Source organism: Cydia amplana, chromosome 4, assembly GCF_948474715.1.
Source record: "Cydia amplana chromosome 4, ilCydAmpl1.1, whole genome shotgun sequence".
Taxonomy (NCBI): domain Eukaryota; kingdom Metazoa; phylum Arthropoda; class Insecta; order Lepidoptera; family Tortricidae; genus Cydia; species Cydia amplana.
In genome coordinates this window covers 154,990-177,403 of record NC_086072.1, presented here as the reverse complement: position 1 = coordinate 177,403, position 22,414 = coordinate 154,990, and the positions used below count along the sequence as shown (strand labels likewise).

Below are 22,414 nucleotides of genomic sequence, written 5' to 3'. Positions count from 1 at the left end.
TTAAACATATTCTGTTAAATAATTTATGTTTAAATGTTGGTTTTTAAATTATGTACTCCATCAGTAAATTGCCCTGAAATTAGGTTTATGTTTTCAGACAGCCAATATTCGAGTGTTAGCCATCTTTACAGCACTTTACCCAATTAAATATGGTTTAAATAAAAAGCAAGTTTTCAAGCAAAATGTATTCCCTCCGAGTTGAAGGCATGCAACAGCTTCATGAAGTCGTCGATGTCCATGGTCCGCGCTCGCATCTGGTCAGCTTCAGCATTTGTGAGGATCTCTTGAACCTTCTGTTTTATGTCAAAGTCCTCTGGGATTTCCTGTTGAGAGAAAATAATAAATATAATAATGAACAACTTTAAAACTTATATAAATTGTATAACATAATTACAAGTTAAACTCTCAAGTACACAATTGTAGACAAAAAAGATGATAAAATCTATAACATGTGAAAAAAAAAATTCAAACATTTAGAAAAAATATATTTTGAATATTAAGAATATAATTTCTTGGTCAACATTGACTATTGCCTATCACATCCAAGATTGTCTGGCTGAAAAGATTGTCATGTCCCTAACAGCTGTCTATTTTAAATTCTAATAGTAGTAGTAATAATTTAGATGTAGATGTACAATAGAATAGTTAGTAATCTGTAAAACATACCTTATTGTGCAAAGAGCAGTGTACCCTGTAGTTCTTATCCAACACAGCCATAGTGGTGGCATGCTTGAAGGCGGCTGCCAGTGTTTTGTTTTTCCTGACAAACGCTATCCTCGTCAGGCCGTCCCACTCCACAAAGTTGATGGGGGGAGGCGGGTTGCGCGGCTCTATCCGGACAACACTGGACTCCACCTTGGGAGGAGGTCTGAAGTTGTTTTTGCCAACCTGTAATAAGGGAAGTTGTATTGAATTAAAAATATATTGAGAGTGACACATTTCTTCATAGTTGCCAAGGTAAACAATGATGTAAGTAAATGAATCTATTATCTATCTATACCTTCATTAGCATGTCAACTCGGGCCAACAGCTGTGTGTTTATAGACAGTCTGCAGTACAGTTTGTCCCCCGGCTTGGCCACCAGCCTCTGAGCAAACTCCTGCTGGAACATGAGCACTGCACACCGGAAGAACGGCCGGTGCAGCAGCAGCTTAAACACCAGCGGAGAACTGATCTGGTACGGGATGTTGGCTACACATATGTCGAAGAATGGCAGTTCTGTCTTAAGCACATCTCCTACAAGGATTTGGAGTTTGGCTTGGTAAGGCGTGCCTTGGACACGCTTTTGTAATTCAGCTACAAGTCTGAAAAAAATATGCATGATAATACCTAGTATAAATAAAATAAAATAAAATAACCTTTTATTTCGACCAATTTTTTGAATTATAGTTTTGTCACATTACTTATTTTTGTCAAAATAGTCAGACAAGTCAAACATATTTAGTACATTATTCCCCAATCCGGCTGGTCCCCGTGGGGAGTACGACCAAGACCCCCTAGAAAAAGTAAACCGAAATGTAAAAACCGAGATATAAAAACAAAATGTAAAAACATAACTAACTTAATAAAAACGAGATACCTAAAACAATAAATATATAAATAAAGCAACTCAAGAACGCAAAACAAGAATCTAACCTGAATCAAGCCAGGGACAGAAAACAGGCAAATTCTAGGGGAGGCCTTTGCCAGAAGGCAAACTGACAAGGAAACACCAAGTTAAAAACACAATTTAATATATGTATATAGATTAAGTTGAAATGTCAGAAATAAAGGCTATATTATATTATATTATATAGTACATTATTTAAATTTATATTTAGATTAAATTAAATTTGATTGTCATTTATTAAGTTCATAGTTGACATCGGTCAACTTGCCTCCCCTAAGACCTTCCATTCCTCTCTGTTAGTCGCTCTTCTTGTCCATGTCCAGGTTGGTCCAGCGATAGCTCTAATGTAATGGCTATTTTACTCAGAAATTTTAATGATTACTTGTTTCTCAAATTAAATTTACCTGGTATCTATTTCACAGGCTATAACTTTTTTTACTCTGTCCAGTAGTTTTACTGTCATGTTACCAGTACCAGGACCAATTTCAAGTGCTACATCTGTTGGTCGCAAGCCGGATTTGTCTAACATGGACGTTATTATGAGCGGGTTCTTAAGGATATGCTGACCGAAGTCTTTGTTGAACTGGATGCCTGCAAAATTTAAAATATAATTAGTTTACACTAGGAACTATTTATAAACAGATCAGCCCGATTGTAACCTAAAAGATGACCCGATTTAGCAGTTTATGGAAGTTCAGGGATTGCTCACCTTGTTTAGCGATTTCATTGTGAACCCTTGTTTTCTTTTCCGCTTTAATTTTAGGCATTTTGTTGTTTGATTGCTTTCCCACGTGAATAGCAATCGAAAAGGGAAATCATGGGGAAATTGGGAAATCTTAGGGAAATAAATAGCTGTCAATGCTGTCAGTGTCACTGTCAAAATCTGCACGGGGTTGTCAAATTTCAATTCCATTTCACGTTATCTTAATTTACATTTACATATTATTTTGCCTTTTATTCTCTGAAAACATATTTATTCGAGAATACTTTGTAAATAGTTTTTTTTATTTTAAATGTTATTTATAATAATAGTATGAAACATATTCGGGCTATGATGAGATCTATGGCCTTGACCTAAATATTATGAAATTGCGTAAACTGGAACAAGTATTTACTTTTTTTTAACAAAGAGAAACGTGTTTTCTCGAAATGTTAAAATGTTACCAATAATTTAGTAGATAAACGAGAAATAGAGTGATTCTCGTCAATTTTTGTATGTAATAAGTTTTCCTTTTAAATTTTAAATAAAATATTATTTTTTCGTTCACTAAAAATTTAAAAAAGTTAGTGCGTCGATAATCGATAATCAATTTTTACATCTGGCAAGTCGTCAAATTTTTGGCATGGTTGATCTTTACGGGACCGAGTGAAATAAAACCGAATTGTGGAATTATTATGAAAATGGAGTGGGAACCCGAACAAGAAGGATTAAGGCAAATATTAACACTTCTCAAGGAGTCACAATCGCCCGACACAGCTACACAAAGAGCTGTTCAACAAGTATCCTTTTCACTAGTACCATGTCGATGCTCTCAACGGCGTGCGTATTTTTTGTATCTGTAACCGCTTTATACTTTATTTATCATGTTTCCCAGGAAATTTCCGCTAATAACACAAGTATTATTTAAATGTTTTGTAACTTATTGAGCACTTATGCCGTAGGCGTCTCAACGCTTCATCATAAATCGATTTTTCCGACATGACAGTCATTGACAGCATTCGATTTGTACAATAATTTTCTTGACCCTTATCATCTCAGAAATTGGAAGAATTGAACAAGTACCCCGACTTCAACAACTACCTGATATTCGTATTAACTAAATTAGTTACCGAAGAGGAGCCCACGAGGTCCCTGAGTGGTTTGATTTTGAAAAACAATGTGAAGGCCCATTACAACAACTTTTTCCCTGAAGTAGCTGAGTTTATCAAACGAGAATGCTTGTCAGCGGTGGGGGACCCGTCTCCCCTGATCCGTGCGACCGTGGGTATCATCATCACCACCATAGCAAGCAAGGGTGAACTCACCTCATGGCCGGAACTCTTGCCAGCGCTCTGTAACATGCTCGATTCACAGGATTACAATGTCTGTGAGGTAAGAAGTGTACTTACTTTGTAATCACTTAAAACTGCTAATATGCAGATAGAAGAAGACACAGATAGATACGTAGATAGAATACTCTTTATTGGCACACCTCAGTAAAAAGATACAAAAGAAAAAGAACAATTGATTAAATGTAGAGGCAGACAACAGGCGGTCTTATCCGCTAAAGAGATATCTGACCCCTATGTAATTAAACTTCTATGTTAGAGAGAGTCAGGTTTCTCGTGCTATCAGTGCACATGCAATTCCTCTGTTTTAACCCGTGGAGCGCCCTACCAAGACACGTGTGCTGGTAACTAGTATAGGAGTTCCATACTACAGTAATTCTAAGGCGCTCCACGGGTTAAACAAACAATTAGAATAATTATGATTTTAGCAGTTTATCAATGCATGTTTGTGTTATGTTCCAATGTAGCTTCAAAAGTCTTGAACCTATTTTGATGACAGAGATGTCAATCATTTTTATTTCCTAAATGCCAGACGCTATATTTTTATATAACTTCCAAGGAAGAAAGATGTTTTAATGATTTTATTTTTTTCTTTAGGGAGCATTTGGAGCGCTACAAAAAATATGTGAAGACACAGCAGAACTCCTGGACAGCGATGCACTGAACAGGCCACTGAATGTGCTGATCCCTAAGTTCCTACAGTTCTTCAGGCATTCGTCGCCCAAGATCCGGTGTCATGCCATTGCCTGCGTCAACTACTTCATCATGGGCAGGACGCAGGCTCTCATGGCTCATATAGACTCATTTATTGAGGTTAGTACTGACATTTCAACATACATACCCAAAAACTCAGTGTTATATTACCTTTGGTGCAGTATTTTGTTTGCTATAATTAAATTAGCTTTGAACTGATGCAGTAAATCTGAAGATTACAGTCTTTTGCATGAATATAAATCTATTGTTTCGTCATATAAATAAAACGTCAGTATACATATTTACCAAGTACAGGATAAAATTCTATTTATTTGTATTTTTGCACTGAATGAAACCAGTAATCATTATCTATTTGTTGTATTCCTAGTTTCCTGGCTTTCCTGCTAACATAAAACACTTATTGTCCCAGAACCTATTCCATTTAGCAGCAGACGAGGATCCAGATGTCCGGAAGAATGTGTGCCACGCGCTGGTGCTGCTGCTGGAGGTGCGGCTGGACAGGCTGGTGCCACACCTGCCCAATATTATTGAGGTGAGGACCTGGGAAACCTAGGCATTATTTAAATAGGTTATCCAACCGACATATGATGCCACCAAAGTGTAAATAGCTAACATTGAGCAATGAGCTGAACTGAATCTAAAAAGGAATAATTAGTTTATTGTTTGTTTTTTTTTTTGTAATGAGAAATCTAGATTATAAAATTTCATCCTTAATCTCTTTTTTTTGTCTGATTGAGTAACTAACATGTAAATTTCTCATATACATACTACAATATCTGGGAGACCGAGCTTTGCTCGGAAAACATATAAAAACTCGAAAATTCGCGTTTTCCCAGAGATAAAACCTAGCTAGATCGATTTTTCACCCCCGAAAACACCCATATAGCAAATTTCATCGAAATCGTTAGAGCCGTTCCCGAGATCCCTCATATAGCAAATTTCATCTAAATCGTTAGAGCCGTTCCCGAGATCCCCCAAATATATATACATATAAATAAATATATTACAAGATTTGCTTATTTAAAGGTATTAGATAGATTAGATTTCATTATTTATACATAGATTTATATGTATACAAAAACTTGAACTTTGCTCCCATTAAATGTCCTTTTAGACTAAGGCTAGTGCTAGTGTTTCAATCATGTATTGGATGTTTTTGTTGACAGTACATGTTGGTGAGAACCCAAGACCCCGAGGAGGGAGTAGCCCTGGAGGCCTGCGAGTTCTGGCTGTCGCTCGCTGAACAGAGTGTCTGCAGAGAGGTATGTTCATTTTTAACCCTTTGACTACCGCGTGCAGCCCAATATCAACCTTCGTGCATTCCGACAAAGTGACGCGCAACGCACGGCCGTGAATTAAGGCACAGCGACGATAGGCGCGGCATTCAGAGGGTTAATGTTCTTTTGTACCATTGACCATATTGTAAGCTCATTTTAATCTCATTGCATGGATACGCTTCAATACTATTCCAAAAATTGTCTAGCAGCAGCAAAATATCACAAGTATACGTGAATTACTTATAGTCATGTCATTACTAGTACATATTTATCTCGGTTTTTTAAACGTACAGTAAAGGCTACTTACTGCCTTGACAGTAATTTCAGTTGACAGTAATCGTGACATTGTTGCACACATTAATATCTACTATTCATCATACTCATTGTTTTAGTTATGCTTTGCAGTAAGGAGACTTAAATAGAAATTATGCTATGTAACGAAGTTTTAATGTAAACAATTAATGATAAGATACATATATCAAATATTTTATGAAATTTAGTCGTAAAGTCGCTTTTCTCGGCATACACATTATCTGGGTAATAAATCCTAATTAGTTATTTAAATTACGCATAACAACTATTTGTATAATACCTATCACAAAGAATGTAGGTTGCCAAGGGGATTTTCGGCATCTTATGACTTCATTCGGGAATATGCTAAATGCTAACCCTAGGTATAAATGGATGGCATATATTTACGTTTCTCGCTGAAAATAATTTTTTCTGGATGGACACAATAATTTGAAAGATCCGGAAGGTCTAATAATCGACATCTTATGAAATCACTTTTTCAGTTGCGCGTAAAATAAAATTTGCTTACGTTTAATCACCCATTCGCTCGAAAAAGTTACAAGAACGCCGCCAAAGAGCCGCCCTTAGACTAATTTATTCTATAGGTATTAATACACGACATTATCTTAACCGAATTAGTGCTCGAGCTAACTATATCTAGCTATCATCACGCGCTGATAATATTCCGCCGACCGGGACGGTGCATACCATATTTTATGTCACCTTTTTCAGCACGTATGTCGTATAGTAAACGAGAGCGAAACTTCAATCGTATGGCAGCGGCTATGTTCTAGCGACTCATAAATTCGCCGTTATGTTCAGGTGCTCGGCGGTCGCCTGGGCGCCCTGCTGCCCGTCCTGGTGCGCGGCATGCGCTACTCCGAGATGGACGTGATCCTGCTGCGGGGGGACCGCGACGACGACGCGGACGACGCGGAGCCCGACCGGGACTCCGACATCCGCCCCCGCTTCCACAAGCCGCGCTCCGTCTCCGTCAAACACAACGGTACCGTACACTGACTCACAAGTGCGCTACGTGATCCTGCCGCGGGGGGCTCACGCACAGATCTAAAATACAGATTTTGAATACTGAGACTGTTCCTTAACCCGCTGACTTTCAGCCAGATTTGCCGCTTATCTCCTTCAGAGTAGCGATGGGCGAGTCGAGTTATCTGATTCGAATAATTCGAATCAGCCTACAGATGAGTTAATTCGAATCAAGACTATGGGCAATTCGAATCAACTCGACCACTAGCTAACTCGGCGAACAACTCGCCGAGCCGAGTCAACGCTATCACACTGCTACTAAGGCCATTCAAAAATAAACCTTAATACTGTAGCCCAAAGACTTTTTTTACAACAACTGCCGCTCGATTCGCCGTCTCAACTCGAGTTGGTACTATGACCATTCAAAAATAAACCTTAATTCCGTGACCCGAAGGTTCATTTTACAACAACTGCCGCTTGATTAGCCATTCCAAGTATCCCAACTCGAGTTCACTGCTAGTATGGCCATTCAAAAATAAACCTTAATTCCGTGCCCTGAAGGTTCTTTTTACAACAACTGCCGCGTAACTCGCCGTCTCAACTCGCTCCGCGCCTGTGCCTGTGACCTTGTCGCGAACCACGCGAATCGTCGAGTCGAGTCAACTCGATTTTGAATTCGAATCAGCGGCCGAATCAATTCGAATGATTCGAATTGAAAAAAAGTGGACTCGTCACATCGCTACTTCAGAGTGGGTTTGCGATCACTCGTACGTCATCCTCGGTGTCTAGAGCGGCATTCCGTCGACGTCGCCACAACCCTCGGTCGCTAACGTTGACTTGTTCCTGCAGCGGGAGCGGGCGACAGCAACATGGGCGGCGGCGAGTCGGAGGACTCGGAGGAGACGGGCGACGACGACGGCTCGCTGTCCGACTGGAACCTGCGCAAGTGCTCCGCGGCCGCGCTCGACGTGCTGGCCAACGTGTTCGCGCAGGACCTGCTGCCGGTGCTGTTCCCCATCCTCAAGGAGACGCTGTTCCACGACGACTGGGTCGTCAAGGTGAGCGCTCCGACCGGATCCTGCGCGAGTTCTGTTGGGCTGCTGAAGTCCCCGGCTACTGTATGTGTAATATTGCAGGAGAGCGGCATCCTGGCGCTGGGCGCGGTGGCGGACGGCTGCATGGGCGGCATGGTGCCGCACCTGCCCGACCTCGTGCCCTACCTGGTGTGCTGCCTCGGCGAGCGCAAGGCCCTAGTCCGCGCCATCACCTGCTGGACGCTGTCCCGCTACAGCCACTGGGTCGTGGCGCAGTCCCACGACCTCTACCTGCGCCCCGTCATGACCGAGGTCGGCCCCCATCTCACTCGCACTAAATGCGCACATGTGCCGTGGCTATTAGACGGTTCAATGTCAGAATCCCGACTGTAGTTTTTGCATTTTGTTTAATAAATCATAATGCAAAAACTTCGAATCACCGGGATTACGATATCAATTATCCGGGTCCCCTCGTAATTTACGGATTAACTGAAAAACCAAACCCATGCATGCATGCATATACACGCTCATAAACAATCATTCATTCACGTCCATAAGAGCCTATCGCTACTGCCAATGCTAAGTTTTGTCTGCTCTAAATTCATGATATATGTAAGCCTGAATCGATTATAAGAACCTCTCCTCCGCAGCTTCTGAAGCGAGTCCTGGACAACAACAAGCGCGTGCAAGAAGCCGCGTGCTCCGCCTTCGCCACGCTGGAGGAGGAAGCCTGCACGGAGCTGGTGCCGTACCTCGGCTACATCCTGCAGACGCTGGTGTTCGCCTTCGGGAAGTATCAGCACAAGAACCTGCTCATACTGTACGATGCTATTGGGACGTTGGCGGATTCTGTGGGCCACCATTTGAACAAGCCCGAGTATATTCAGCTGCTGATGCCTCCGCTGATTAATAAGTGGAATGTGCTGAAGGACGAGGATAAGGACTTGTTTCCGTTGTTGGAGGTGAGTTCGTTACCTAATACCTGTATGATCTTTTCACTGTTCTTATTTTGTTTTAATGGTTTGACTAAAAATTATTCTAAGGTATTTATTCGTAATGTACGTCAAACGAGTTCTGGATAGGCACTGTTAATAATTGAGTCTATAGTTGAAACTCCAAACGGCCGACGTGGTTTCTGACTTCTGATATAAATTGTATGGATAACGTTACTTCAGTTGTGGTAAGAAAATCCACCTATCTTGATGTGGCATTTCAGTAACGTCAGTATGTGTTGCAGTGTTTGTCGTCGGTGGCGACGGCGCTGCAGTCGGGGTTCCTGCCGTACTGCGAGCCCGTGTTCCGCCGCTGCGTCGCGCTCATCGAGCAGACGCTCAACCAGAACATCGTAAGTCACACATTTTGTATTACGTTGCACAAACAGGGACATTCTTAACTAATGATTGGTGGATCTTATTGTTAGGGTTCCGTAGCCAAATGGCAAAAAACGGAACCCTTATAGATTCGTCATGTCTGTCTGTCTGTCTGTCTGTCTGTCTGTCCGTCTGTCCGTCTGTCCGTCTGTCCGTCTGTCTGTCCGTCCGTATGTCACAGCCACTTTTCTCCGAAACTATAAGAACTATACTGTTGAAACTTGGTAAGTAGATGTATTCTGTGAACCGCATTAAGATTTTCACACAAAAATAGAAAAAAAACAATAAATTTTTGGGGTTCCCCATACTTCGAACTGAAACTCAAAAATTTTTTTTTCATCAAACCCATACGTGTGGGGTATCTATGGATAGGTCTTCAAAAATGATATTGAGGTTTCTAATATAATTTTTTTCTAAACTGAATAGTTTGCGCGAGAGACACTTCCAAAGTGGTAAAATGTGTGTCCCCCCCCTGTAACTTCTAAAATAAGAGAATGATAAAACTAAAAAAAATATATGATGTACATTACCATGTAAACTTCCACCGAAAATTGGTTTGAACGAGATCTAGTAAGTAGTTTTTTTTTATACGTCTTAAATCGCCTAAATACGGAACCCTTCATGGGCGAGTCCGACTCGCACTTGGCCGCTTTTTTTTGAAATAAAGTTTGGGATGTTAACACATTGGGATTTTGCAAGAAACGTGGAAGGTCGCGAGTTCATGCCTCTTCGGAGCTGAATAGTACATTAATTCTGTTTCATAAAACAATGCAATAAGTCGGCCAATTTAAGGATTATGGAAAAAAGAAAATTAATATAGTAAAGATCGTTAATATATCCATTATTTGCAGGCAAACAGTCAAAGCCCTGAACAATTCGACGCCCCGGACAAGGACTTCATGATCGTAGCGCTGGACCTGCTGAGCGGGCTGGCGGAAGGCCTGGACGGACACATCGACAAGTTGGTCCTGCACTCCAACCTCATGCAGCTGCTCTACCAGTGCATGCAGGACCCCATGCCGGAGGTACTCCACATATCTGACCAGCTGTCACACTTACTCATAGCTGTACATCTCGCGAAACCCTGTGATTCCGTCCGGTTTTAGACCAAGAATACAATATTTAATTTAAAATGGTGCCCAATTTTTTCCTATTTTAATCTCGACGTAGAGTCAAAAACAACAGAAGTGTATGGTATGTACTCGCTCCGCGCGTATATCCTGAATAGAGATGCAACGGATAGTTGTTTGGCCGGATACCGGATATCCGGCCTGGACACTGGCCGATTATCCGGTATCCGGCCGTCGGATATTCGGCCGGCGGAACTATACCTATATTTTGAATTTTGCAGGTGCGCGTCGTGCAGGTTTCGACCTGTTTCGTAGTGAACGTTCGCGCGGACACATTTCTAGGATCGTAACGAGTTTTATTATGTCATTACGTAAATACGTACTTAGGTAGTAAGTTCGTTTAATAGTTACAAGTGCGCGCGCGTATTTTTGTGTAAACAAATAAGCGTATTGTGTGACATTGGTTACGTATTCATTTCTATCTACTGCGTCGTTAGCATTATGACCGTGACTGTTTTTCAGATTCCATTTTTTACCCCAAAATGTGTTAATTTTACTATCCGGTATCCGGCCGGATAGTAGGTCACTATCCGGTATCCGGCCGGATACTAAACTAACGGCCGGATAGGCCGGATATCGGATAGTAACCGGATATCCGGTGCATCTCTAATCCTGAATGCTATACGTTGTACGTGTTTCCAGGTGCGGCAATCCTCGTTCGCGCTGCTGGGCGACCTGACGAAGGCGTGCTTCCAGCACGTGCACCCCTACATCCCCGAGTTCCTGCCCATCCTCGGCTCCAACCTCAACCCCGAGCTCATCTCCGTCTGCAACAACGCCACGTGGGCCATCGGCGAGATCAGCATCAAACTAGGCGAGTCACTTTACTCGACCGTTAAGCTTTGGATTCCTCCGAAAACGGTGCCGTCATATTACGGCCGCTATATAGTGTTGACTGACGTCACTAGAACGTTGTCTGTGTAAACAAGATGGCGCGGTTTCCTAGACGGCGTTACGTTACGTTAATTGTCAACGTAACGTAAGATGACGGCCGTCATGACGGTGTCGATAGTTTCGTGAACGTTTTATTAGATAGCGGTGACGCCATTTTGAAAAATGACACGAGATTTGAATAAATGATTCCGTACTACGATTATTTTCCTCTTCTGATGATATTTCATCCTCCAAGTAAATTTTAGATGATCAAGCAAATCTTGTCAGTAGGAAAAGGCGCGAAATTCAAATATTCTATGGGACGTTATCCCATCGCGCCTACATTTTTCAAATTTGCCGCTTTGACCTTGGTGGATGACGGTGTGTTATGACGCCGTGGTACTTTCCACATGTCGCCACCGTAAAGACGGCCGTCTTTTGCGGCCGCTATATGACGGCCGTCATATGACGGCACCGTTTTCGGAGGAATCCAAAGCTTTAGGGTTACCATACCTGGGATTAGCGTTGGCAGGGTCGCCGTGTAACGACAAATACAGAAAGTATTGGAGGAGATGTTGATAAGAGAAAATTCATATTAGAAGAATTTTCTTCTGGGAAGTGTTCTTTGCCAAGATTTTCTCTAGGGCCTACAGTAGTACGGTACAGACTATACAAAAAGATTTTTATGAAATTGCTATATGGGGGTTTTGGGGGCGAAAAATCGTTCTAGCTAGGTCTTATCTCTGGGGAAACGCGCAATTTTCTCCCAGATATTAATTATTATGCAGTAGACAAGTTTTTAAAAATTCCATCTATAGTTTGTTGATGGTACGATGGGCTTGTGCTTGTTGAGCTTGTTTTTCACTGACGCGGCATAAACTAAACTAATAATAGCGCTGCCAGGATCACAAAGGAATAGTTAGCCACTTTATAAAACGCCGCAAAATATTACGTCTCCGACACGGCCATCCTGCTAAACACGCACGTCCGCTTGTGTTGAGTGCGGATGAAATTAACTTTCTCTTTTTTTTTTACTTTTGTTTGGGTTTAAACTACACGATTGTGACACATTCTGAGATATACTCTGGCAAAGCCATTTTGTCAGTAGAAAAAGGCGCGTAATGTTGTATGGTAGATCGACGCTTTGCGCCTTTAAAAAAATATATTAAAAATTAAAAATGTTTATTTACTTTCACAATAATCATCTTAAACTTAGTGGTTGGAACCTCCTTTTAAGCTTTAAAGCCTGTGCCAGGAGGTACCGCTCTTCCTTATCCAGAGAACGTTAATAAAAATTGTGCTACATTTATGAGTAGGTATGTTAAAAGGTAAAAAGTTTTTTCATATATTCTGTATTTTCTACTGACGGAAATGGCTTTCCAAACTATATTTAATTATTCCAAATTTTCCAATTTCAAAGTGGTAACCCTAATCTGAAAATGTTTCATTACATGTCGGAATGTATTTTATTTGATATTGTAAATTTTGCAGGAGCGGAGACGTCGCAATATATCCCCCTTGTGCTAAACCATTTAGTCGAAATAATCAATAGGCCTAACACGCCCAAAACACTATTGGAAAATACAGGTCAGTCCACTTTTATTATTCCCAATAAATTTACTTAATTCCTTGTCATACTTGACTTTGTACCTACTAAACTCTGCAACAATGTGAACTACCTCACAATAGTATATTTCGCAGTTTGTGACATAAATGGTGGCAGTACGCTATGCTGTGAATATTTGGAGTGCATATATTTCTGTCACCGCTTCATATTGAGTTCCCATAAGTTCATGATATCATCCTGTTTCTGTTGGGGCGGGGTCCGCCACACTTGAGAATGCGCTTGTTTGCAACCGGCCGAGGCCACAGAATGCTCCCTAACTGTTTACTAAACTGTTATGTTGGCAATTTACCCACTTTTGTTTCCCAGTTACATATACTTGTTATTATATTATATTAATCTAGTTATATATTGTTAACATTTGTCTATTACACTAAACCATACAAATCGCTATAGAGTTATTGGCTAAACGAACAAACATTTAAAGACGAGAAGATATTATATTTACTATGAAGTCTTTCGCTTGCTCCATTTGGTTGGGGGTTGTCTGTACATAAATAGAGCTCCACGCAAAAGTAGTGCCCGCACCAAAGTGTGCGGTTTTAAAGATGGCCCGGACAGGCTTAGGCTTCTGTTTTATCAGCTAGACAATTGTCATCTGGCACTGGCATTGCCATGCGTTTCAGGGACTTGTCGGTCCAGAAATGTCCTGTTAAACCTCCGTGCCAGAGGACAACTGTCAGGCAGCCTTTCCGCTGAGAAAGAGATGAGATGAGACGAGCATGAATAAACCATTGCATTGGTTGTCAGCAGAGTGGAGAAGAGATGTAGATTACAACCAATGCTATTGGTTGATTCCCGCACGTCTCCTCTCATCTCCGCCTAAGTGGAAAGGCATCCTTAAGCTGGTTAATTAGCAAGCCTGACACAAGTGGTGTCAACAGGTAGTCCGTGCCAGCTTCAAGCAATAGCCATTTGATTTACTAGATGACTAGCCCAAATTGTTTCACGTTTTTTGTATTCGTAACACTGATTGGTTGCCGTTGGTTGACGTTGATTATGTACTTTAAGTATGTTTTGGATGGTTTGTTGATTTGTTTTCTTGGTTTTGTTCTCGGTATGTCGCCGTAGCGATAACTATCGGTCGGCTAGGTTATGTGTGCCCACACGACGTCGCACCCGTATTACATCAATTTGTACGCCAGTGGTCTGTAGTATTTTTTTTATTATTACTTTATATTATTAATTATGATTACGTTTAATATCTAATAAGTTATTAATCCCATATTGTTTCGATCGTGGATGGTGTCTGTAGCTTGTTATCGTTTCTGACACTAACAGAGACTGGGTGCTGTTTGTTTATTTATGTTCAGTGCTGTACTCTATGTGTTGAACACCATCCGCTTTCTAAAATATGTAACTGCTAAAATTTATTTAAATATTCTATCACCCAAACTGAAAGACGGCGATATACAGTCATTTAAAACTAGAAACCCATAGGGATCACTCATATAAAATAGTAAAAATGTGTGAGTATTATTTTTTACTATTGAGAATTTCACAATTTAAAATATTGTAATGGTATAAATTATTCAAGATTTATAGTTTTGTTGGTTTCAAATCGGCCCAAAGGGTGACTAAAACCAACTTCAAAAAACATAAACATTGAGGACTGTTCTGAATGCAGCCGTCTTTCAGCGTGGCCTGCTCATGATCCAGTGTCATTATGATATGTTTTTGTGCAAGTCACTCATTACTGTTCACTTGAATAACCGCATTACTTAGACGCCGTTCTCTTAGACATCGCTTTCTTAAGTTCCACCACCCTCTTAGAGAAACGGCTGACATTTCGATGACATGCGCGGATTCATACTTGTCTGTTTAGTAAACAAGTTTCTAACTTCTAGTTTTCTTTTAGGATACAACATCTATTTTATCGTAAATAAAGCAACCAAAAAAACACGCAAACAATCTTATGTCCAGGATACAGTTGAATATTCCAGATTTTCATCACGATTGCTTCATTTACGAGCCAATAGTTGCTTTAGTCTTAAAAAGTGCAATTTTGATGTTAGAAAAAGGTTCACTGAATAAGATCGACACATCGTCGCGACGTTGACAGTCGTAATCATTTCGCCACACTATTATTTAGTATAACTAAGTATGATCCGTCGCGATTATATATCGATAAGGCAAGTTTAAAGTTGTAAATTTTGGAATAGTAACTCACTTTCTGAAATATCACATAATCAGTGTACAATATTCCCAAAGTGCCAGGTTCCTTTTATTGATTGGACTAAAATTTGGAATAAAAAAAATGTTGATGTTATATTTCTAAAATCTACTATTAACCCCTGGAGTCCCGGGCATAGAAAACGTAAAAACTTTTAAATCCCGTGGGTTTTTGACATTCCATCTTTTTTTTACGATATCGCGTCCGCGGAAGAGACGATTAATTGATTTCGGTATTTTAAAATTTATAAGTATAACGTTTTGGGAATATAGCACTTCAGAAACAAAATTTTCGAGAGAACTTAGAACGGCCATCGAAATGTCAGTTAAGAGTAGCCTGTGACATTAGTTGACCCGCGTCACACGCAGGTGCTCGTCGCTGCGGAACATCCGAGACAACGACGAGAAGGACTCTGCGTTCCGCGGCATCTGCCAGATGATCCAGGTCAACCCCGGCGGCGTCGTGCCGGACTTCATGTTCTTCTGCGACGCCGTGGCGTCCTGGACACACCCTAAAGTACGTGCTCATCTCAACCTTTTACGTGTTCTTCAATTTATATACATTTTTTAGCAGGACCGACAGAAATGTAGAAATATTTTCGATTATCAAATACACATAAAAGTATCAATTAATATTGTTTGCCTCTATTGTGAAAAAGAGTTGCCAATTCGAATCCTCATTTTATTTGCTTGCGCAACTCCCGTGATTATACTTCAATAAATAAACAGTTTTTGACAGACTAGGGTCTTTAGGAAAGTTTGAAATTTTTTAATTTAAATAGTAGTTTGTGTTACAGGGGATCAAAATGATATATTTCCGTCAAGGGCGTACATTGAATCCTGAATGAAGCGATGGATTCCGAGCGTAATGAGGGATTCAAGTGTTAACGCCCGAGACGAAATAATGTTGATACCGTGTGACACAGACTGCTTTTCATATCAACTATGAGGAAAATAAAAAATCTTAGGGTTGACACAATCTGATGCTTAAACAGATTATTTAAGCTAAAAAAATAATGTGCAAAAAAAATGTAAAAATAGTGTGCTAGAACAGAAAAGTGTTACTTTGATCCCTCCCAGCAGGGAGAAAAAGTGCCACTTCGATGGAAGCTCTTTTCCGAATAGGCGGTGTGAAAACTGAATCGTAATCGTTCTCTCACAGGACGACTTGAAGGATATGTTCACCAAGATCCTGCACGGGTTCAAGAACCAAGTCGGGGACGACAACTGGCGCCGCTTCACCGAACAGTTCCCCGTGCAGCTCAGCGCGCGGCTGTCCGCCATGTGCGGCATATAGGCCGGCGGCGCACTGTGGTGAGCACTATGGCAGCACCGCCGACACGAGCGAGACCCGCTCATATAAAGTCTATTTATTCTTTCCGTAGACTAAAATTACATTTCATGTGTTGCTAGTTTTTTACGTCTTATAAATAGTGATGTGCTACAACCGGTACTAACCGAAAATAAACTATTGGGAGGTACTTATATTTGTTGATGAAGTGTCTGTAACACAATGAATGGATAACCCGTGACGTAATAAAAGGGGACACTAGGAGAAGCGTAGGTAAAAATGCCACCATTTTGAGGTATTTAGAAATGTTGTATCCAGGTCTATACACAATATTTCTAATATTTTAAAGCGATTTTATTGTAAGGTTAACAGTCACATCGAAGCTACATATAATATAGCTCATAATGCACCAAGTTACTCATCCTATTTCTCTACGTATACTAAGTTTTATTTAAATGAGAACCTTACTTTGTACTTTTCGTGACCTGTTTTATAAAGGAACCATTTAGATTTCATTTTTTGTTTATTTTTAATCTAAAATTAATTTAATATTTATCGGTTATTCACGAACCGAAATCAAAGATCATCACTGTTTGTTTTAAGCTGGCCACATTATTTCTACGTTTGACATTTGTGGTTGTCATTTTAGTCTACGGAAAGAATAAATAGACTTTAAATAATAACTAACACGACGCTACTTGTTGCAGGGGAACCAATGTCAAATCGGGTCGGGTACGACATTGCGGAGGCTCCCGTGGCCTCCTCGCGTAGGGATCCTCTCGCCGGCGCGGGTCGCGGCGGCGCACGCCTCGGGCCGGCGGCACGACGCCGGGCGGCGGTGACTCGCCGGCGTGGCGTTAGGTGCGGAGTGATGCATGATAGTCCTAGCGTAGCCGTAGTTCAGATGAGTCTTGTATTTTTTTAACCGTTTTCGAGGCTCGGTTCGTTTTCAACCGGGTTCTCCCGAGCCCCCTGTACGAATAGATTTGACGATTATAAATTTTAATTTAAGTGTCTGTACATCGAATCGATGCCATCGAGTGGGTTCGCGGAGTCAGAGTCGCATGAGTTTTCTGTCTCGACCCGCTTCAGTTGTCTCGTAACCGACGAGGTCCGTGACCGCTGACCGCTCAGTGATGTAAGCTGATGTTTACAGTTCGAGTCGATCGAGGCCGTTCCTGCTCAAGAACTAACAATACCCTTGTGTTCAGTTCGATCTTTAATACTAACGTTCAATAACCTTCATTTTCAAACCTGTTAAAAGTGAGTAACAATATTTACTAAAAAGTACACGTTATTTTTCAAATAATTTGTCTGTTTTCAGTGAAACGTTCAATGTCATGTGTAGTGTTAAATGAGTGTGTTAAAATTGACGATTTTAATACATACGAGTATAAATTACAAGACTTAGTGAAATCGAGAATTTATGTCAACTGTGATTTGTGACTGGTTTATTTTGACTAATATTTGTGTACGAGTATATGTCTGTGTCGATGTAGATATGATGTACGGCTTCGATAGAGTATATGACTGCTAGATTTCTGCTATATAATATACCAAATAGTATTTTTACGTTGTATATTGTTTTAATGGATTCGCATGTAGTGGTCGGCCGAGCCGAGCCTCGTGGCGGGGGCTGTAGTGCTCCCGGAGTGCCGCACACGGCAGGGGGGCTGCAGTGGTCCCGGAGTGCCGCACACGGCGGGGCCGCTGCAGAGCCCCCGGAGTGCCACACGGAGTCCCCGGGGCCGGCTCCGCCCGGGCAACCGGATGCATCATATAAATTACTATTTACGTGTATATGAAATGAAAAATATTATGTATATGTAAATACATATTACGATGTATATTATTATTATTATATGCGAGTAAAATTGTTATTTTTGTTTTATAAAAGCTGAAAAGTCTGACTTTAAAACGCTCGTTATTATCCATTAGTTTCGTTTTCAGACGTATCGGGGATCTGAAATTCGTTAGTCGAAATGAATGGTATTCGTACCGTGCGCGATCGAAGCGGTGTTCGCGCAAATGATAAATATTAGTAAGGGTTTGCCGGGGTATTTGGTACATTCCGAAGGAATATCGTATGATTAGGCGTCGCACGGTATATATTTGGTTCGAGTCGTGGTCGTGTGTGTCGCGTGTCGCCGCCCCGCCCCTCCGGTTGCTCCCTCTAGTCGCGCCGGGCCGCCGCGCGCCGGTCCCCAGTAGCATCGATTTATTCTCGATTCGTCGATACTTATTTTGTCGGAATTATATCCATGATGCGTGGCGCCGTTTGCTTTCGCAAATGTTGGGACGCGTGCAATGTCAGGATGGCCGTGTCGGAGACGGTGAATCACTTACGACGCCATCTATCGGATTAATTGTGACTCTTGACAATAACATATTTCATTAGAATACTAAGCACAAAATCTATGACGTAAGTCGCAAATTTAAATCGCATGTCCAATTGGACATAACATAAATACGAGTACAGCACTAAAACATTATTATAAAATTAAAATGCTAAAAATCCATTATTAAATTATACAACGGGACTTAATCGCGTATCTAAGTTTTAAGATTTACCTCCGACGTTTCGAGGACGGCGTTGTCCCCGTGGTCTCGGAGAAGACTGGCTTAAGTTGACATCAGCCAATCATCAATCATCAGTTAATAATGTGTAAAAATCGTGAAAGTTTAAATCAGTGTTACTAAAAATCCATGTTCATTATTGAGTACGTTAAATATTTGCATTATACCACACGACCGAAACTGCGTTCAAATTAATAAATGAAAGTCACTAAAGTAAGTATTCGTTATTCTGAAACACAAATTAAAAAGCGAAACTGGAAAAACCACGGTAATAACTATGTAGCTGCATTTACATTATAATCACTATAATGAGTCCGACGAATTGAGAATAAATGACAGCACCACAGAATTTAAAGTTTAATTTTAAGTGGAATACATTAGTATGATGGTTACGGGTGACCTCTTATTATATTTAAGGCTAGTAGATTGTTTTTATTTTCTAAAAGAAACCGTGATAATAGTTGGTAACGTGGTTGTGTGCGTGAGAGTCCCCGGCGGCGTGTGCGTGCGTGCGTGTGTGTGTGTTGCGACGCGTATATTACGTTGTGCATGTATCATATGTAGCGTATTGTATGTAATATGTGTATTTTATAAAAGTTATTTATTGAGAGCAATAATCGTCTTGTCGAAATTCATTCATCATTGATATAATCCTATACGTTTAATGTTGTTACATGGAATTTTAATTATCCTATGTCATTTTCAAACCACGTTATCAATGTTGCAATTCATTGAAAATAAGGGTTGGCAATACAATATACCGCAAGGAACCCTAATTTCACCATAGGTGCCCAACTTCGCCGAATTAAAATATAGTAATAATTTTATCAAGAAATAGATAATCATAGAATTCGCAGTAAATATAACTGCGTCAAAATAGTTTAAAAATAAAAAATAGAATTCTTAAATAACCTAACTTCGCCACCCGTCCCTAGCTTCCACTAACGATTTTTTAATAGGAAAATTATACTAACTTTTCCAAATTCAAATCATTTTAATGTTGAATTACTAAACGCCCATGGTATAATAATATACTCCGCCTGGTACTCTCTTCCGAGATTCGCGAATGACCTAACTGTCACTTGCCTACGTCATCATGCTGTTTACAGGTTCTCAAACTTTAAAATGTGGGAGAATTTTAACCAACGGTGAAAATTATTTTAACGGCATTAATTTTAAGTTATTCATGTAGAAACATAGTAAAATAAAACAAATCTATACTGCCCTTTTCACTCCTACTCTTACAGTTCCGAATAGAACAGCCAACCATTTTCGTAACAAAACATTAATTACCAAGCTTACGACGTGAAAAGTTTGGAAAACACTGCGACTGCTGACACTGAGCGAGAAGGAAATAACAATTAACACGCGTTCGACAAGGATGAAGGCCAGGGACAACATGGCGGATTGTCAAATGTGACAGCGCTATCCTGTGTTGCCAGTAGTGTAAACAGAATTACCCGAACGTCTGAAATTTATTTCGTGAATCGGAAGATATTGCTAACGAATAATTAAAAATGACGTGTTATTGTAAAATTTAAGATAAAATACATATAAATGAAAATTATAAAATTATAAAGAAATATTTTAACTTATTAACCATAGATATAATGTACCCATGTAACATGTTATGTTGAAATAAAGTGGCAATGTTATTGTGACGTAGGCAAGTGACACTCTGGGAAGAGAAGACCATGTTTTATTAGACCATGTAAACGCCCATGATACAAGTTAAATACTAGAGCCGAATTTAGGGTACTTATGTATATCTGCCAACCTTTATTGTCAATGAGCTGCAACATTAATAACGGGGTTTGGTCATTTCATAGTAGACCCACTTGAACCCCGCTGCTGCAGACATAAACTTGACCAAATCACATCGGTTCCTTTGTTGACTAAAAGTTAGTACAGGTACAATACTCATTTGTCACATAACCTAAGTTGTACGAAATGTTTAGGTTATACAGGGTGATATACTTGCAGCTATATCAAACACATTATTATCATTACAACCTTTTATTTTCATAATACATAGGTAGTACCTATCTTTGATATGGAAACACATATTAAATGTCGTGTTGACTTTAAATTTATTTCAAACATGAATAGCCGACAACATCACATTAAAACTAATTTTAACAAAGTATTTTTGTTTTCTAAAATATATTTAGTTTTTTTAATATTTTTTTGAGACCGATGGCTGTATTTCGGCGACGTGATTATTTCGTATGTATCGTATAATTATACTTTATTGTTGTACTCGGCCATTTTCGAATATTTTTATGTTTATTTTATATTTCCTTAATTTATTTAATACATGTATCATTCGTCAACAAAGCATGATATACTCGAGCGATGCAGTTTGCATTGCACAGGTTCGTTATAGAATTGTATAAGTGTGACCAGAGTGGGATCAAATAAATAAAGTAAGACAACATTTATAAAAATAATGCATGATTTTACTATAGGTACCTACTACCTAGGTAAAAAAATGGTACTATTATAACCATTTTTGCCAATAAAATAAAAGAAGAAGACGCAGAACAAGTATTTATTATTTAGTTATTTTTCCTTTGTGAAAACGCTTGAAATCTGTGTATATGATATCTTAATTTGATGTGCATTACGCACTTTGAATTTGTTAATGTTACTTACCACAATCATTCATAAACGTTATCTTAAGCCCTATAATGGTTAGACCATTTCCTTAATATAGCAATTATACATTTTAACAAAGCACAACCAGACATAAAGATAAATATGTATCTCTCTGGTCACACTTTAGTGAAGCGCAAACTGTACCTCTCGAAACACCCTTATTATGTATTATATAAATCAATCGCAATGTACTGTTTAATTGTTTATAAATCAGCCAATTTCGGTACAGAGATACCGTTATATTACATGAGCCCAGAGAGTTGACAGATAGACAGGTAGCGTCGCTAAGACAAACCTGTGACTTCGTGACTAGCCGATCTCGCACGCACACATACTTATCAGGTTTGAGTTTTCACCGCTCACGCCTACGAGTTATGAATGTGTGCGTGTCGCGCGTCAACACGAACAAATAGGCGTGTAATGAAATCAGTTTTGTGATAGCGACTCTATCTTCGTCTATTTGTCAGCTAATATGTGCGGAAAAATGTTTGTGTTACAATGTGTTTGAAATATTTGTACAATTTTGGCATTACATTTAGAAAGTTAACATTTGTTGTAACATCATGTAAATGGAGTGAGTACAGATTTAATTGATGGGTTTAAAAAATATGTACATAAAACAAGGCTGTTAGTGTCGCGTTTTTAATCAAATGGAACTGTCAGCGGCAGAACTAGCTGACCGGTGAGGACCTTCACATCATCTGAACACAACCTTGTTGCTGCCAGAATAAAACAATTGCAACAAGTGCGCGAATCAT

At 39.9% G+C, this 22,414-nt stretch overlaps 2 protein-coding genes across 2 annotated transcripts; one reads left to right on the top strand and one right to left on the bottom strand.

The window, feature by feature from the left end:
- Window positions 1-170: 170 nt before the first annotated feature.
- Window positions 171-2,420, bottom strand: LOC134647566 (probable dimethyladenosine transferase). Its single transcript, XM_063501919.1, has 5 exons — window positions 2,319-2,420; window positions 2,014-2,200; window positions 1,001-1,304; window positions 667-888; window positions 171-323 (listed from the first exon to the last, which is right to left on the bottom strand). The coding sequence occupies exons 1-5, from the start codon at window positions 2,374-2,376 to the stop codon at window positions 174-176; spliced, it is 921 nt and encodes a 306-aa protein (XP_063357989.1). The 5' UTR covers window positions 2,377-2,420; the 3' UTR covers window positions 171-173.
- A 492-nt stretch (window positions 2,421-2,912) lies between these two features.
- Window positions 2,913-16,443, top strand: LOC134663014 (transportin-2). The gene is made up of 16 exons (XM_063519304.1): window positions 2,913-3,109; window positions 3,369-3,701; window positions 4,256-4,471; window positions 4,782-4,904; window positions 5,539-5,634; window positions 6,763-6,946; window positions 7,777-7,985; window positions 8,064-8,273; window positions 8,612-8,923; window positions 9,199-9,306; window positions 10,183-10,356; window positions 11,104-11,275; window positions 12,826-12,921; window positions 14,030-14,105; window positions 15,500-15,647; window positions 16,293-16,443. Exons 1-16 carry the CDS (start codon window positions 3,005-3,007, stop codon window positions 16,425-16,427), a joined length of 2,697 nt encoding a protein of 898 aa, XP_063375374.1. The 5' UTR covers window positions 2,913-3,004; the 3' UTR covers window positions 16,428-16,443.
- The last annotated feature ends 5,971 nt before the right edge of the window (window positions 16,444-22,414 follow it).